Source organism: Phocoena phocoena, chromosome 11 (assembly GCF_963924675.1).
Source record: "Phocoena phocoena chromosome 11, mPhoPho1.1, whole genome shotgun sequence".
NCBI classification, from domain to species: Eukaryota; Metazoa; Chordata; class Mammalia; order Artiodactyla; family Phocoenidae; genus Phocoena; species Phocoena phocoena.
Genome location: NC_089229.1, coordinates 19,934,525 through 19,953,113, shown reverse-complemented (window position 1 = coordinate 19,953,113; position 18,589 = coordinate 19,934,525). Strand labels below are relative to the sequence as shown.

The following is an 18,589-nucleotide window of genomic DNA, read 5'->3' as shown; positions in this document are numbered from 1 at the left end:
TGACTCAGTCTTGGCAAGCTGTACATTTCTAGAAATTTGTCCATTTCTTCTAGGTTGTCGAATTTGTTGGCATATAACTGTTCATAGTATCATGAATTTTTTTCTCTTTGGTATGGGTTGTTATTTCTCCTCTTTCATTTCTTATTTTATTTGGGTCCTCTCTCTTTTCTTCTTGGTGAACCTGGCTAAAGTTTATCAGTTTTATTTAGTTTTTCAAAAAAAACAGCTCTTGGTTTCATATTTTCTAATTGCTTTTTTGATCCCTATTTTATTTCTTCTCTGATCTTTATTTCCTTCCTTCTGCTGACTTTGGGCTTTTTTTGTTCTTCTTTTTCTAATTCTAGGTTGTTTGAGATTTTTCTTGCTTCTTGAGGAAGGCCTGTATCACTATGAACTTCCCTCTTAGTATATAGATATAGCTTTTGCTATATCCCAGAGATTTTGGAAAGTTGTGTTTTCATTTTCATTTGTCTTGAGGTATTTTCTGATTTCCTCTTTGATTTCATTATTGACCCATTGGTTTTTTTAGTAGCATGTCATTTAGTTTGCACATGTTCCCCCCTTTTTTTTTCTGTAATTGATTTCTGCTTTCATCCCATTGTGATCCAAAAAAATGCTTGATATAATTTCTATGCTCTTTAATTTGTTGAGGCTTGTTTTGTGACATAGTATGTGATTTATCCTGGAGAACATTCCATGTGCACTTGAAAAGAATGTGTATTCTGCTTTTTTTGGATGTCATGTCCTTGAGATATCAATTAAGTCCAACTGGTCTATTGTGTCACTTAAGACCTCTGTTGCCTTATTCATTTTCTGTCTGGATGACCTGTGCACTGATGTCAGTAGGGTGTTAAAGTCTCCTCCTATTATTGTATTACTCTCAATTTCTCCCTTTATGTATGTTGGCATTTGCTTCATCTATTTAAGGTGCTCCTGTATTGGATGTGTATATGTTAACAAGTATAATATCCTCTTCTTGTATTGATCCCTTTATCATTATGTAATGCTCTTTTTTTGTCTTTCATTATAGCTTTTGTTTTAAAGTCTATTTTGTTTGATATGATTATTGCTACCCCCACTTTCTTGTCATTTCCGTTTGCATAAAATCCTTTTACCATCCCCACTCTCAGTCTGTATGTCTTTTGCCCTGAAGTGAGTCTCTTGTAGGCAGCATATTGAAGGGTCTTGTTTTTTTATCCAATTAGCCACCCTATGTCTTTTGATTGGATCATTTAGTTCATTGATCTTCTCTGTTCTTCTCTGTTCATTTCTTCTTTTTGTTCCTCCCATTGTGATCTGATGGTTTTCTTTTGTAGTATGCTTAAGTTCCTTTCTTTTTGGTTTTTGTGTACCTACTGTAGGTTTTTGATTTGTGGTTACCATAGGGTTCATATATATTGACCCATAATTTTATCTACTTGCTTTAAACTGATAATCGTTTAAGTTCAAACACATTCTAAAAGATCTACATAAAAAAAATTTTTTTTAATGGTACAGTTACTTTTTAATTTTATTTATTTATTTACTTTTGGCTCTGCTGGGTCTTTGTTTCTGTGCGAGGGCCTTCTCTAGTTACGGCAAGCGGGGGCCACTCTTCATTGCGATGTGCGGGCCTCTCACTATCGCGGCCTCTCTTGTTGCAGAGCACAGGCTCCAGACGCACAGGCTCAGTAGTTGTGGCTCATGGGCCTAGTTGCTCCACGGCATGTGGGATCTTCCCAGACCAGGGCTTGAACCCGTGTCCCCTGCATTAGCAGGCAGATTCTCAACCACTGTGCCACCAGGGAAGCCCTACATTTAAATTTTTAACTTTTTAATTGAAGTATAGTTGATTTACAGTGTGTTAATTTCTGCTGTATAGCAAAGTGATTCAGATATATATATATATATATATATACACACACACACACACACACACACACACATATCCTTTTAAAAATTCTTTTCCTCTATGGTTTATCACAGGATATTGACAATAATTCCCTGTGCTATACAGTAGGACCTTGTTGTTTATCCATTTTATTTATAATGGTTTGCATCTACTAACCCCAAACTCCCAATCCTTCCCTCCCCAACACCCCCACCCCCTGCCTTGGCAACCACAGGTCTGTTCTCTGTGTCTGTGAGTCTGCTTCTGTTTCATAGGTAGGTTCATTTGTGTCATATTTTAGATTCCACATATAAGTGATATCATATGGTATTTGTCTTTCTCTTTCTGACTTACTTAATATGATCATCTCTAAGTCCATAAAAGATCTACATTTTTTATTCCCCTCTACCATGTTTTGTTTTTCATGTCATATTTTATATCTTCAGGCTTATCCCTTTACTGTTTATTGTAGTCATAATTGCTTTTCAATTAAAAAAATTTTTTAATCTATCTACTGGCTTATTTAAGTGATCTTCAATCCTTACTACATATTTGCCTTTCCTACTGGGATTTTTCCCTTTCAGAGAAGACCCTTCCACACTTCTTTCAAGGTAGGTTGAATATTGCTGATTTCTTTATTTTTGCTGAGAGATTCTTTCTCTCTCCTGCTATCCTAAAAGATAATCTTGTTGGGTAGAGTATCCTAGGTTGCAGGTTTTTCCCTTTTAGGACTTTGAATATATCATGTCACTCCCTTTTGGCCTTCAAAGTTTCTGCAGAGAAGTCAGCTGATAACTTAATGGGGATTCCCTTGTATATGACTCTTTTTTTTCTCTTGATGCCTTTAGAATTCTCTGACTTTTGCCATTTTAATTATGATATGTCTTGGTGTGGGTCTGTTTGCGTTCATCTTCTTGGGGACTTTCTGTGCTTTCTGAACCTGGATATCTGTTTCCTTCTTTAGGTTTGGGAATTTTTCAGCCATAATTTCTTCAAATACATTTTCAATCCCCTTCTCTCTCTCTCTTCTCCTTCTGGAACCCCTATAATGTGAAAGTTGGCACGTTTTATACTATCCCATAGATCTTGTATGTTGCTTTCATTGTTTTTGTTTGTTTTGTCTCTGTCTGCTCTTCCGATTGGGTGATTTCCATTATTCAGTCTTCCAGATCACTTATGTGTTCTTCTCTGTCAGTTAGTTGTCTATTCACTGCTTCTAGAGTGCTTTTTATCTCAGAAATTTAATTATCTATTTTTTTATTAAGTTCTAGTTCCTTGTTAAAATGATCTGTGCTTAGATTGATTCTCTTAATTTAGTTAGCACTTTTATTACCAACTTCTTGAATTCATTGTCTGGTAGACTGATTGTCTCTGTTGCATTATTTTTTCAGGAGTTTTCTCTTGCTCTTTCAACTGAGAGTAGTTCCTCTGCCTTTTCATTTTACTTAACTTTCTCTGTCTCTATGAATTTAGGTTTAAGAGTTATCTACTGTCTTGAAGGGGTGTTTTTATGTAGGAGCATCCCTGTGTAGACTGCATGTGCCCAGTGTCTTTGATTGGAGGGCTGGATTTGATGTGGATGTCAGCCACATCTTTCCTCAGGGTGTGCTGTCCACTGCCACTTTGATAGGGGGTGTGGCTGGTGTTGCTAGAGCTAGAGTCTGCACAGGGTGTGAGGCGGACTTCTTCTCTGCTCAGTGGCAGGGGCAGGGCCTGCTCCCAAGTGGCTGGAGTGGATGCCCTGAGGGTCAGGCTTGAGCTGGTTCTGCTCCCTTTGTGTTATTTTCCTTCTCCCTGCATCGGGGCCTTTGCCCCAAGGAGGGTAGTGCAGAAGTAAGTGGGGCTCGTGTACTTAGAGAGGTTCCATGCACTGCCTATACAGGTGTCTGCAGCTCCACTCAGACGTAGCCTAAGGTCGCATCTTTTCCCTTGTTGTGGTTGTCCCACATCTAGTGCAGTGTTGTGGTGTGGAATGGGCAGGGCTCAAGCGTTTGCTTGGCTGGGGCTCATGGCATTCTGGTTGTGGGCACTGAAGCAGCTGGGCTGCTGTCAGAAGTCTGGGCTGCTTCTGTGACACTGTCTGAGTAAATGCCAGTGGCCTCTGCCACTCCACCTGGATCATACCCCAGGCCTCCCAGCCACTTCTGCATCCTAAATCAATCTTTTCCCAGGACCTGGCTGCGCTAGATCCAGTACCAGCTGTGGTGTGGAGTGAGGGGAGTGGGGTGTTCATTCAGCTCAAATGGGGCGTGCAGTAAGATAGCAGCCACTAGGGCAGACCTCTCTCCACCCTGTCTGAGGATGAGCCAGCACCCGTGTACTTCTCACGAGTGGGGTCTAGGCTTCTCTCCTCTGCGTGGGAGGCCCAGTCTGTGGCTCAAGCCGCTCACTCCTCGGGGCAAGTCTCTGCCCTTGCGATTTCCCCTCCCCTCCCTTGTGAGTCCCGTCTCAGGGGCACAGGTCTCGACTCAATGCTGTTTTATTTTTTGACTGTGCTGTGCAGCTTGTGAGATCCTAGTTCCCTGACCAGGGATTGAACCCGGGCCCTTGGCAGTGAAAGCATGGAATCCTAACCACTGGAGCACCAGGGAATTCTGGGGTTTTTTGTTTTGTTCTGTTTTGTTTCCGAGCCGATGTTTTTCTTCCTATCCTACCCAACCACGTGGGAATCCCTCTTGCAGTTTCCCTTTTTGGCCCTCCGGATGTGATGTGCACTGCTTTTCAAGTGTTGGGCCAACCTGCAATCCTGGAATGGGCCCAGCCTGATCATAAAGTGCTGCTCCTTGGGAGAATGAACTAACCTGGCTTGCTAGTGTTTCGTTTGGGATTCCCATGAGGTAGACTGGCCTATGGTTTTTCCTTTCTTGTGGCAACTGAACCAGGCTTTGGTGTGGGGTTGTGTTGACCTTGACGGAAAAACGAGACAATGTTTTCCTTCTCCTTTCCACGCTCTGGAAGAATTTTGGGGGATTAGTGCTATTCCTTCCTTAAATGTTCTGACCTAAGCTGCAATCACAGTTCACTTTTAAACCCTTGATCATTATCTGTATGCTTTTTGGTGTGTGTAGAAACAGTTTTAAAAATAAACACTTGAAGAAAAAGTAGGCAAAAAATATTTTTAATTAGAAAATGTGTCACTTTCTTAGCTAAGGGCAGTGTAATAATTTCACCCTAAAGACTACACTGGAAACCTCACCCCTGACCGGGATAACAATCCTTTACATACTTTCCTCACTATCATCCTCACCACTGACATTTATCAGGCAGGAGTATTTGCCAGGCACTGTGCTGGGTATGTTGCATGTCATTTCTTCCATCCTCACCAGAAGCCTATGAGGTAGGCAGACACCAGTATTGCCTCCTACGTTTTAGAAGAGAAAGCTGAATCTTGGCAATCAGTGTCTAGGAGCGAGGACTCGAATGCCGCAAGTCGGACCGCGGAGAGTGTGCTTTTCACCTGCACATGCCACTGTGTCCTGGGGAGGCGGCAGGGCCTGGAGGGGACTAGAGAAAGAGACAAGCTGGGCTCCAGCCCACCTCTGCCCCCAACTGGCTGTGAGACCTTGGACAAGTCACGTAATCTTCCTGACCCTAGTGTCCTCGATGATAACATACAAATGTGGGGCTTTGAAACTCTGCCTGTGAAGCCTGGGAGTTTTGGAGGCACCGCCTTGGGGTCAGGTAGGATGAGCAGCTTCCCCTCTTCTGTGTTACATCCTGGTCTTCCAGAGGGTTTCATTTGGACTGTTGGTTCTGAGGCTTTAAAATTCTGGAAGACCATTTGACGACTCGTCAGCTTCTGAAGTTCTTTTGTTCTAATGATTCTACTGACTCATTAGATAAATGATTCTATGAACATTCTGATTCTGTTATCCATCTCATTATCTATTAGGCTCTGAATAAGGTGTGGCTCTGAATAAGGTGTGGATTATATTCACCTGACCAGAAATCTCCATCACACCCAAATATTCATTTCCCTAACTTTTCTAGAATTCTTCATGCTAAGAATGATACCCAGGTAACCCCTGAATTTTTACCACATAAATCCCATTTAGAACTTATTTTCCCCCATATAATGACATTCTCCAGGTTGTAATACTACCACCCTCTCCTTACTGCTTTCCACTTAATTTCAGTTGTGTTAAGGACAGATCCTGACATTCCATGTAAGCACTCAGAGTGATTTCTGAATCTGGATAACGAACTCACTCCTCAAAGATTAAAAATCAAAGCAGCAGATAAAATTTAAGTTTTTATGAGACTTCAATTTTTGAAATACATAACTCTTACAGCACAAACACAGTTATTTACAAGTTCTTTTTACAAAATATGTATGCCATTTTGAAAGAATACTGTTAAGATCATGATCTAAAATACCTGTCAGAGTTCAAAAAGGACACATAAAATCCACAGTACAATGTCATAAATAAAACATGGCTGAACGTCAGGGCTTACCCACACATAAAAATACTAATTCTCTATCCCAGTGGTCACAGACCAATGGCCTATGGCCCAAATCCAGCTGGTGGCCTGTTTTTGTACATCTGCGAGTTAGACATGGTTTTGACATTTTTAAAGGATTGTTAAAAACAAAAGCTAAACTAAACAAAGAATATGCAACATAGACACATGTGGCCTGCAAATATTTACCATGTGGCTTTTTTACAGAAAAAGTTTCCTGACCCTTCATTATGTGAAACTGATTGAGAGCCAGCTACTGGAATATACCGATGAGTATTAAAGAAGACACCACTGTTATGGGCCACTACCACCAGCACTACTCATTTCTAAAATGAGGCACTTCTTTTTGAATATGTACATCTTCAAAACATAATTACATCTGGCAAGTAGCTCAGCTACTTAACTCTAGCCCTTTGTACTCAGGCCTCCTCATGAAATCACAGTATTCTCAGGGGCTGAAGAAAACAAGCACAAAGTATCAGATGTCAGTCACTGAGCTCATAAATAATGGTAAGTGGGTTAAGATCACATTGTTTTAAATGTTAATAATTTAGGTACTGCCAGTAGGACATGATATTGCTGCATTAGTTAAATAACGTCTATAAAAACATGTTTACACGTCCCGATTCATTGTTTGCAAAAGCAAGGATAACTTAGTTAACTTAGTATGTACTTACTTTAAAAATGAGAAAAGGAAAAGAGAAAGAAAGAAACCAAAAAAACCCAAAATGTAAAACCACAGCAAAGAGCTTTGGAATGCAAGAGACGGGGGACTCTTCGCAATAGCTCTCAAGCTGGCTTAGGCTTCTCATGTTAGTTAGCTGCTCAGTTGCCATAGCAACCATTGATGTCTCTCATCAGCGAGGCTTTTCATTAAAAGAAAGATCGGTCCACGAGCAGATGCTTTAAAAGTAAAACCAGAGCTGCTCAACACACAAATTTCCCGTGTGTTGGTTATGCAATTCCTGGTCAGTAGGCTATATTCATTCCAGAAACCGAGTATTATACTGGATGGTATTCCTTCTTCAGGCCAAGCTGGCTAAGCATTACATCATGAAGACATCTCTGATGTCCAGTTTTAAAATGCTCAGTGAATGCTGAGGTAGATTTTCAGATGAAGATCCTTTATACCTTGATTCGGTCAGGACTGGCTTCTTTGTGTATCCTCCTCCTGGGAAATATCTTCCGCTTAAGTGCAATTAACTAAAGGATGAAAGACAGAGAATAAATTTTAATTCTCCAGGTTGACAAACTTTAACTTTCTTTCTGAGGGTCTTATGACCTTAATCTTTTCCACAGTCCTATACATAAAAAACAGCAAACAAACATCATTCCTCCCCTCAAAACGAAACCAACCACTGATTTTGTTTGGCTTTGTAGGGTTAAAGTTACTCTGGTCCAAGTTTCATTTTTTTAAGACCTATAAAAACTACAGATTTTTACATAGCAATTACCACGTATATTTATTTTCACAGTGTCTGTTTGTCAAGTCTTTCTACTGAAGGAAATGGACTCTTCAGCCATTAAGATATTGTCTCTGGGTTTGAAAATGACTACATGCGTAAGTTGGAATTTTAATTTTTTTTTAAGAATTCTATCACCACTTTTTTTCCCTATACTTAGTGACCACAACAATAATCATTGGGCATTGCCTGTATTTTCAAGTTCATGAATGGGTTGAAATACAAAAGTTCATTTATAACTTAGCAGCTTAGAACTTAGATAAATACTTCTAATAGAAGCAGCTTAGAACTTAGATAAATACTTCTAATAGAAACAGTTTATCCATGATACATCTGAAATAGAAAACCTGACCACCTTTATAAGAAAGTTTCAATTTCTACTGCTCCATCTTGAGGTGAAAGCAGAACTTTGCCCAAGCATGGGACCACCCTGGTCTGGATGACGAGCTGGGATTCTGGGGCAGCGGAAGAGGCAGCCCTGGCTTGTGTGGGAGTGTGCAGGAGTTAAGGAATTCGATTCAGGCAGCTGAAGAGCAGGGTGTCGGGGAGGAGAGGGGGTTTACTCTTCCCTTCCTCTCCCCCTCGCCCTGCCTCTCTGGTCCACAATTCTCTGCAGGTATAAATGACAGCAGAGAAAGACCCTCCTGTTCCTTCCATGGCCGCCAGCTGCTCCTTTCAGCCAGTGTCCCTCTCCTCCCCCATCGCAGGCCAGCACACAGCTGACTCACAGGTTCCTCGCTGGACCTCCGTTCTAAAAGCAGGTACAATCTGTTTAAGATTTTTTTTCTAAGATTTTTACTTGCCAAGAACAATGGCAACAAGACCAAGAGGAAGGTTTCTATTCCGTGGGAAGTGGATGAAGGTTAAATTGCCATCCTGCGCGCCTGTCAGACCTTTATTTCCTGAGTTTCCTTCCATCTGCAGCACGAAGCCCAGGGCTATTTATCCTAAAGCTCTCAGTTCTAGGGCCGCCGCCCCACGCCCGGCCTCCTCATTGTAAGTAAACTCAGTGTAAGCTTCCCATCCTGACAGCCAGAAAAGCTCCACTTGAGAGTCACCTGGAATGAGGCTGAGGCAGGTTTGCGTGCCCGGCACAAGTCGGTCAGCCCAGGCACCCATCCCTTCCTTCCAAATCCTTTCTTTTCAGAGCATCTCACACCTGCTGTGGCCTAATGAGGACTCTCTTATCCCTTTCTTTTGACCTCACAAATCTCCCTCTGACTTCTGGGAGGTGGCTGTGTGTGCGCCTGTGTGGGGATGAACTCCCAGCAGCTCAAAGGAAATGTAAGTGGGAGACCGGCCGTGTGCCCTAGCCAGGCACCGTCAGCAGAACAGGGGGAGGCCTGAAGATAAGACGCTGTGGCCACTAGTTTGGAAAGATTAACAGAAAATTAGTGTCAGATGCAGATTCGAGGTGGTTTTTTTGATTTAAAATAGTTTGACTTGCAGACTTCAGGCTAAAACTGAAAAGCTCTATTTATTGAGCTCCAGGTACAAAGAATACTGGTTATAGATTTAGACGATAAATGGGGAAAAAAAAGGCGATAATGACTGTTGCCTGAATATTATGAAATATTTAACATGAGTATAAGCCAACAGGAGAAATAAACATTTTCTTCTTATGAATTTATATCATTTTCTTAAAAAAATCAGATTAATGATACCAAGAAATACTGTTTGACATCCACATAAAATATATAACACTTACCTGTTCAGCAAAAAATGAGAATACAGTAAATATAATCAATGTTGCTAGCACACAATGAGTCCAAAACTTCAATTTGTCTCGATACACCCTCCTGTTCAGAGAGAAAAGAAGGAAAATATGTAGTTATGTGTAGGGTTTAACTGTCATTACTTAGTAAAGCTACTAGTTTAGCAAAAACAATGTCTGGAGGCAATTCTGAAATGTTAACATAATTATACATTTCCCACCTGAGTTCAGATTTTCATTGTTATAGTAAATATTGGAATTAGTAAAAGTTACCCAGGCAGGGGAGGACTTCAAAAGAAAATTAGAATTTTTAACAAATTAAACAAAATCCCCTCTTCCATTCATTTGTATTTGCTCAGTCACCCAACCAACACCTCCTGTGGATACAGCAAGGTGACAAGGAGAAGTCCCTGCTCTAAAGTATCTGCAAACCTGGGGAGGCGCTGACGTGCAGACAACTAGCCATCACACACGTGGACAGAAATATCTGTTATCAAAAGCAGAGTCTTGTGGGAAAGCACCACAGAGGTGGGGACACTCCATTTGAGCCTTGAAGTGGGGAAGGACAGCCTGTGGCTGAGAAAGGGGATGAGCGTCAGCAGCCGCTGCAAGCTGCGTCCTGCTCAACTGAGCCAAGTCTGCACGAGGGACACTCGGCCACGGAGAAGCAGGTAGGTGTAAACTACAGCTGTTCTGGAAAACCATGCAATAGCGTTTGGACATAATACTCTGTGGGAAGGGGGATGATATATAGCATGTGCGTGTGTGTGTGTCACAAACGGGGTGCAAATGGCGGCCGTGTGAAGGATGGATGTCAAAGCAGGTGGCCAGAGGCAGGCAATCCGGTCAGTCTGGGCAGAGAAAAGAATGAGGGCTGTACTAGGGCAGTGAGAATGGAAGGCATGAAGCAACAGAAGAGACATCCTGAGGGTGGGATCAACTGGCCTAGGAGATAAATGGGAGTACAGCAGTTTCATCACTTGTAATTTGGAAATAATAATTTGTTATGAAAATAAATGCTTAGCATAAGGCTTAGAAGATAGGCTACGCTAACAACTGCCAGGTTTAGGCCTCTGTGCCGAGTTCCAGGCTTATTCACACCTGCCTGGTAGTGGGCATCTCCACTCTGAGTCACATATTCCAAACGGTACCCTGCCCCACACTGTTCTTCCTCCTGTGTTTCCTACGTTAAGAGGATCAAAAACCAGCTCAGTGAGTTCTAACGTCTTCAGTATCATTCAGAATCTATGTGTAATTTGAAGAGCTAAGAAGCCACAGGCTGTGACACAGCTAATGAGTTGCCCCAGTGACCAGAGAACCCTGTAACAGGGGAGCTGAGCTCCCCTCAGCCAGCCATGCACTGAGCACCTACTATGCACCAGGGATGCAAGTGGACTCGGACGGGGAGAGCCAGTCTCTGCCCCGACGAGGGCTCACAGTCTACAAGGAGCGACAAGCACACCACATGGACTGCTCTAAGTGCAGAAGCTGCTCTTCCCGAGAAAGGGACAGGAAGAAAGCCACTGCAGGAAACCAGGGGAAGATGACGGAGACTCAGGAGTGCAGGATCACGAAAGGAAAGCGAAGGAAGACGTTTCTGTCGGGTTGGCCAAAAAGCTCGTTCAGGTTTTCTTCCGTAATGTGGAAAAACCAGAAGGAACTTTTTGGCCAGCCCAACAGAAGCAGGGCGGCTGAGGAAGAGGAAGCCCCCGGATCAGCAACCTGATTCACCTCATCTGTACAACACAGAAATCAAAGCCCTCTCCAGCTACTCTTAGACCCACTCCTTTCTTATTCAGTGGGCCCTTGAAGGTGAATTTAGTCACGAACTGGATTTGTGGGGACTGACAGCTGGAACCGTCCAAAGATCTTTTTCCTCTGAGCTAAGGCAAAGTGAAAATGGTGGGAAGCCGTTCCTTGCCATTGCTAGAAGGTAAGTTATTTAGTAACAACTTCTCCTTATGAAAATGAGAATATGTACATAGTAGCAATACACATGCTAATTGTCTCACTTACCCGACTGCAAGACACCAAAGAGCTCTAGCTGCCAAGGTCTGCTAATTTCCTCTCTCAAATCTCTGCCAATTGTATCTACTGCTTCTCTTTATTCCCTGGGCCATGTCCTTGGTTCACACCTTGACCATCTGTTTCCAGGACAAGTGAAATGCTTACTGCTTGTCTCTCTGCCTCAAGTTCCCAGACAACACTGCCTTACTCCAGACGCCTTCCTCACCAGTCCACCCGGCAAGCACTGTTAGTTATCTTTCCAAATCGTGAGACAGACATCTAAAAAAGTCTCTCCTGGGAACCCCTATTCTCTAAAGCAAGATGTCTAACTAACTCAGATACAGCCCTTCACAATTTCTCCTTTCCCTCTCCACAGCACTGTCTTCTGGAAAAGTCCTTCTCATAATTCAAAACCAAGTCCAAATGTCACCGTCCTGTCATGGAACTAGCTGCTTCCTCCTCTGTACTCTGAGAGCACTGAAGCCTACCTAGTCACGTCCTCCGTGTCACGGCTGGTTCGCTGGCTTCTGGTGAAGGCCGGCGCAGTGTCCCTTCCGTCTTGCACAGGCAATACCACACCTAACTGGCCTCACTTTACTGCATGGCACAGCCCTGTGTCAAGCAAGTCTGTCGGCACCATTTTCCCAACAGCATTTGCTCACTTCGTATTTCTGTATCACATCTTGGTAATTCTTGCAATATTTCAAAGTGCTTCATTATTATGTTTGTCACGGTGATCTACGATCAATGACCTTTGATATTACTACAACTTGCTGAAGGCTCAGATGATGGTTAGCATTTTTAGCAAATATTTTTAAATTAAGGAATGTACTTTTTTTTAGATATAATGCTATTGCACATTTAATAGACTATGACACAGTCTGAACATAACTTTTATGTGAACTGGGGACGGCAGTGGTCTGGAACCGAACCCGCAGTATCTCCGAGGCTTTGCCCCTGTTCCTAGTGCCTGGTGTGGCGGGCAGGCAAGGGGTCAAAAATTTCCCTAAAAAATTTCCCTAAATTGAAAGCTAAAATGATCTTTCTAATGAAGTGCTGGTAGTAAAAAAGAAGGAAACATTCTAAAGCAGCTTTGGAATACAGTGGAACGAACGTGCGGAGGGTCAGGAATCGGGCTGGACTTGCCACTTGTCAGCTACTCCACCTTGAGCAAATCCCTCACTTCTGTTACTGTGCTCTCACCTGTAACGTGGCAACAAGAGTAGCACCTTTCATTGTAAAGAGTCAATATACTGCCCAGCAGGTACTCAAGAAACAGGGCAGCCACTCTGATGGCAGTCATGACGAATAAGGCTCAGAAAGTGTGCTCAGCCAGTGATCTCAATAAAAACTATACGTGTATCTTACAAAGAAAGCAAATAACACAGTAAAGAAATTTCATCACTCTAAAAAAAGAAAAATACACATATGCACGTATATGAAACAGGAAAACTTACCATTCCTGCAGCTCATGCATATGAAGGAAACGGTTTCGATACTCCCTTGGCAGCTCAAACTGGGATGGGATGGGGAACACGGATTCGTAGAAGTCCCTGAGAACAGCCTTCACTGTCTGGGCATCTTTATGATTGTGGTCAATGTTGTCATTCAGGCAAACAAACTTCCTGGAAACGAGAGAGACCCAGGGTTATGACTGGTTATCATAAGGATGATCCTTACCTAACAAAAGAAGTGTGGATTCCAAATATATTTTAAATGGACTTATGTCCCAAGCTGTTGCATTTACTGATATGATTCTCTAGGGGAATAATGTTCTGTAAAATTTTTCTTTAGATATTCCTCTCCTGTAAAACAAAAAGAACTAGGGATGATAATTTTGAATGTGCCTTCTAGCTATGGGAGTAAATTATTTTAATTTCTATTTGGCATGTCCCTGACTGAAGCATTCTGTTAGCATCCAGGGAAAAACTACTAAATGCCTACAACTGAGTTCTCTGAACTGATACAGTTACATTACTAAGAACAGTCCTGTAGATCACTGCGATAGAGACGGTTCCTTATAGCTATAGATTTTATGAGATTGATGACGACTTCTTAACATGTCTCCAACCAGGCTGTAAGAGGCTAGAGTTCCAGCAAAAAGTAGGTTACAGTGGTGCTTCCCTACTTGTTTCAGGTTCCCTTCCCGACAAAAGTCACTAAACTGAGGGCCCATTAAAACAGTAGGTAGGGATAACACCACTTTTGAAGTACATTTAATTTTAATTTTTTTTTTTTTTTTAATTTTATCAAGTCTAATAAAGCCCTCAGATCCTACTACCAACTTACAGGAAATACAGAGGACAGAGGAACACGTTAAACAACTGGGAGGCAATCAGAAACGTCCAAAGTTCAGGAAATCTACAGAATATATAATCTGATTTCTTCATATACACATGCAAACATTTATATGGTTAAAAAAAGAGATGGGAAACGTATGGACTTAATTGCAATGAATTAACTTGATACCATTTCAAACCAACAAAGTTAAAAAACAAATGCTTATAAAAGACAACAGAGGAGAAAAGTCTATGCTTATTGAAGATGAGTGATGAGTAAGTGAAAGTTCATTATCCTATCTCTTCTCTAAAGTTGGGGAAGTTTAAATTAAAGGATATTAAAGAGTTATGTCAACCAAATACAATGCATGAGGCTTGACTGTTTCCTAGATTAAAAACAAACAACAGCTGTAAAGGGCATCTAGATGCAACTGGTGAAGTCTGAATGTAGACCATCTATTAGATGGTATTATTTTAGTCAGTGTTAAGGTTCTTGGATATGTGTTAGTGGTCCTGTGGTATAAAGGAGAATGACTCTGTTTAGAAGATGTGCTAAACACTACTGAGCCTGTGCTCTACAGCCCGTGCTCCGCAACAAGAGAAGCCACCGCAATGAGAAGCCCGCGCACCGCAACGAAGAGTAGCCGCCGCTTGCCACAACTACAGAAAGCCCACGCCCAGCAACGAAGACCCAATGCAGCCAAAAAAAGAAGACATGCTAAAATAATGAGGGGTAAAGGGTCTGGATGTTTGCAACTAATTTTCAAATGGTTTAGCAAACAAAACAAAAACCAAACCTATGTGTTTTTGTGTTCATACAGAGAGATAAAGAGAGAGAGCAGACAGACATGAAAAATGCTGAAAATTTAAAAGTCTGAGCTAAGGGTTTATTGTAATATTTTTTTCAGTTTTTCTGTATCTTCAAAATTTTTCAGTAAGTTGGGAAAAGTTAAAGAAGAAAGTATATGTATGAGACAAAGAGTATGTGTAGACACAGGGTAACTAACTGAAGCAGACCTTGCTGGGTGCCCAGCAAACACTCCCTCTCCTTCCTATGAGAACTTGCATTTTGCTCCGTATTTCTCCCCCATGAGCTGACTCAAAAGGTAGGCAACCGCACCCCAACCCAGAGTCAGCTTCTGACTAGCGTAAGTGAATCCCTCCCCTTCACGGTGACTGGTATAGAAATGGGGGAGGGAACAACACACAACACACAGGAAGGGACAGTCCCCTATAGCCTCAGAACTTGGCTATGTCTGCAGGGACATTGGAGCTGCTGCAGCTGCCCTATGCTCCAGCCTGAGGATGAAGCCAACACAGGCAGGAAGGGAGAAGGGCAGCAGAGCCCGGATACTGCCTATCCTAGATTCCCTGTTAATGCGATAAACCTGTTCTTAAAGTGTAAGTCAGTCAGAAGGCTGGTTTTCCACTCCTGACTTAAAAATAACAGAACAAGAGTTAAAAATGACAAAATCTGTTCAGGGTTACAGGACGTATCTGGGCCTGGCAGACACTGCTCAAAAAGCCTGTCTTGCCTTGGGTCTTTTCAGCAAAACCCTATCCCTTTAAGTATCATGAAGATGTCTGTGAATCCTCTCGCCCAACAACTTTCAAACTGGCACAAGACGTAAAAGTATAGGGTACAACTAAAAGCTCTAAATTCTCCATTGGTCTCACTATAGATCACCAAGGACTGAGCAAGCACGTCGATAGAATGGGGGAAGCAAAAAGCAAGTACTGAAATTGGCTCTTAAGGTTGTTTTTGTTTTTTTATATTTGAGCAGGGCATTCCAAGAAGGGAACAGCATGTACAAAAAGAGCTGCAAGCTGGCTGGTTCTTAATTATTATGGCTTATTGTTTGCTTAGCTTGTGGGAAATATTATTTTGTAGGAAATATTTTATGAATATACTACATAAGTATTAAAAATATTTTCATTCTTCTTAAAATTCCATATTCCCCCCTGCCCAAAAATCAAGAATGGAATTTTAAGAAAAAATGCCATGGCCCAAAAATCAAGAATGGAATTTTAAGAAAAATGCCATGGCTTTAAAATGCCCGGAAATTTTACACCTCTGATCATGTATAATTAAGATCATAATTTAAAAGAGATAAAACTGAAAACTTCCAAAAGCATTTGAAAAACTCAGATGAAAATATTCAATTTCATAAGCCAGAGAAACTACTGAAACACCTATTTCCCACTAAAGTTCAAAACTCATATCGAACTAGGGCAACTGTTAGGGGGCCAGGCTGGAAATTTTCAAGGTTTATGTAAACCTGAACATTGAATTTATCCCCAAAGAATGACTGCAGTTTACTGGATTTTCACATTTATGGTAGCATTCCTTTTTCCTCAGAAGCTAATTTGAACTTTACTTTGAATTGCAGGTCTAACCACCAAAACAACTTCTCTGGTAGCACCTTTTTAGAAATGCTCTGAGAGTGCTAGCCGTCTGGCCTCACCTCCCCGATGATGCTGTCCGCCCCTCAGCCCAGCCCTCAGCCTCACTGAACAGTCCTGTCACTGGACTCTGAGATGTCCGTGCTAGTCCCTGTGCGCGCGGGGCCCGATCTCAACTCACAACTCCCATCCCTCGGTTCAAACACTACCTCTACCGTTAGACATTTCCGTCTGCTCCAAACAGAAATAAGCCACTCCCGTCTCTCCAGTCCTACTGCTTTTTTTCCTCCATACTTTCTATTCAATTGCACTGTGAACCTAACATGTTCTAAATTAAAAACAACGACAACAAACAACAACAAAAACAGTACCTGGGGTTTTTTCTTATATCATCCAACTGGCCAACCACATGAGAAACATTGGTACGAATCATCTTAAAAGCAATTTCTTCTTCTCCCATGATTTCAAATCTAATATCAAAACATATTTAAAGAGTTTAAATATTTATGTGGATATGTAAAATAAAATTTCAATAAGAAAAGCATTTTATAAAACTTTAAAAAAATCATCCTTGGAATGACTTAATTTTTCCATATTACTAAAAATCTCACATAAATTTCAAAGAATGCTTAATAGATAAACTATGGTAAAATTATGAAAATACCACTCATAATTATCCTTAAATTAAACAGAGAAAATGTATGTAGTACTTACCTATATTTGTTTTTGTCCTTATACGCTTTGTGGATTCTATCAGTTACTGGTTTACAGTTGGTTACTAGACTTTTAGTGACTGGTGGCTGCGAGAAAATACAGAAATTACATCAAGGCAAAGACTAGCGTGAGGCCACTGAAGCATTCATCTCAGGTGCAAAATTTAAGGGGGCACAGAAAGACTCAGTAATTAAGATGACTAGTTTTCTTTTTTTTTTTTTTTTTTTTTTTTTGCGGTACGCGGGCCTCTCACTGTTGTGGCCTCTCCCGTTGCAGAGCACAGGCTCTGGACGCGCAGGCCCAGCGGCCATGGCTCACAGACCCAGCCGCTCCGCGGCATGTGGGATCTTCCCGGACCGGGGCACGAACCCGTGTCCCCTGCATCGGCAGGCGGACTCCCAACCACTTCGCCACCCAAGATGCCCAAGATGACTATTTTAATGTAATATTCTTAAAAATCAAATTGGCATACTATGGCCCGCATGCTATTGCCTGTTATTGTGAATAAAGTTTTATTTTTTTTTTTTTTTTTTATTTTTTTTGGCGGTACACGGGCCTCTCACTGCCGCGGCCTCCCCCGTTGTGGAGCACAGGCTCCGGACGCGCAGGCCCAGCGGCCATGGCTCACGGGCCCAGCCGCTCCGCGGCATGTGGGATCTTCCCAGACCGGGGCACGAACCCGTGTCCCCTGCATCGGCAGGCGGACTCTCAACCACTGCGCCACCAGGAAAGCCCCTAAAGTTTTATTTTAATCACACATTACTACACACTATCTGTTAAAAGTCTTATAAGTGATTGCTATAATTTTTTCAAAATGAAAATAAATTTCGAAGATAAACTGTAATGAAGTGGTCTATATGATACTCATAAGCTGTCATTCTTATAGTCTAATTAGAAAATACTTTATCCTGTGTGTAATCACAGTTAATTACAGTAATGAAGCCAACACCTTGACTAAGAGTTTACTCGAGTAATGTTAACTAATGCCGTCTGTATAATTAGTACTTATGCTCTAAACAGCTTTATTTGCATAAGCCTCAAGACTAACTTATAACCATTAGCAAAGAAGCCCCTACTTACTTAATCCTTAGCATTCAAAGGATATTTGCTGATTCTAAACCTCATGCCAGATATTTGGTAAAACTGTAAAATACTCTAATAGATGAATATGTGTGCATTTCTTTAAAAAAAGCCCTAAAATCCCTCAAGAACCTTTCATCATGCCTGTAAAAGGGAAAGATGAATAACTGTTTTCTACACATAGATCATCTTCCTTAGAAAAGAACACTCTTCTCTAAGTTCTATACAAGTGCAAGGGGTTGGTAATTGTAAAATCTTACTAGGAAACCAAAGTTTATAGAGAAGGAAAGACAGACAAGTGACAGGACGGATGTGGAGATACAGATGGTGAAAGACAAGTCTGGAGCGAGCACTGAAACAGGCTGAGCCACTCGCAAAGCTCCCCGGACCTGGGGTGACGTCAGTAGCCTCCAAGGCAACCTGTCAGTATGATCACAGTGTGGTCCCGAAGAGAGTAAAGACCAGAGAGGCCTGGTCCAGGGTAGAGGCTGAGCGGAGATGGTTTAGGAGCCCAGCACACTTTCTCCTTTCTTCCTCCTCTGTCCAGTGCTCTGGGTTTGCCCACCAAGAAGATACCAGAAAAGACAAGTCAGGGCAG

The 18,589-nt window shown here is 41.8% G+C and overlaps 1 protein-coding gene across 1 annotated transcript in view; it reads right to left on the bottom strand.

The window, feature by feature from the left end:
- Nucleotides 1–6,782: 6,782 nt before the first annotated feature.
- Nucleotides 6,783–18,589, bottom strand: part of GNPTAB (N-acetylglucosamine-1-phosphate transferase subunits alpha and beta) — an 81,016-nt gene continuing 69,209 nt past the window's right edge. The window contains exons 17-21 of the mRNA XM_065887205.1: nucleotides 16,912–16,997; nucleotides 16,569–16,667; nucleotides 12,973–13,140; nucleotides 9,503–9,593; nucleotides 6,783–7,534 (exon numbers count right to left, since the gene is read on the bottom strand). Coding sequence (XP_065743277.1) covers nucleotides 7,457–7,534; nucleotides 9,503–9,593; nucleotides 12,973–13,140; nucleotides 16,569–16,667; nucleotides 16,912–16,997 — 522 coding nt within the window. The 3' untranslated portion in view covers nucleotides 6,783–7,456. The remainder of the gene's footprint in view (nucleotides 7,535–9,502; nucleotides 9,594–12,972; nucleotides 13,141–16,568; nucleotides 16,668–16,911; nucleotides 16,998–18,589) is intronic.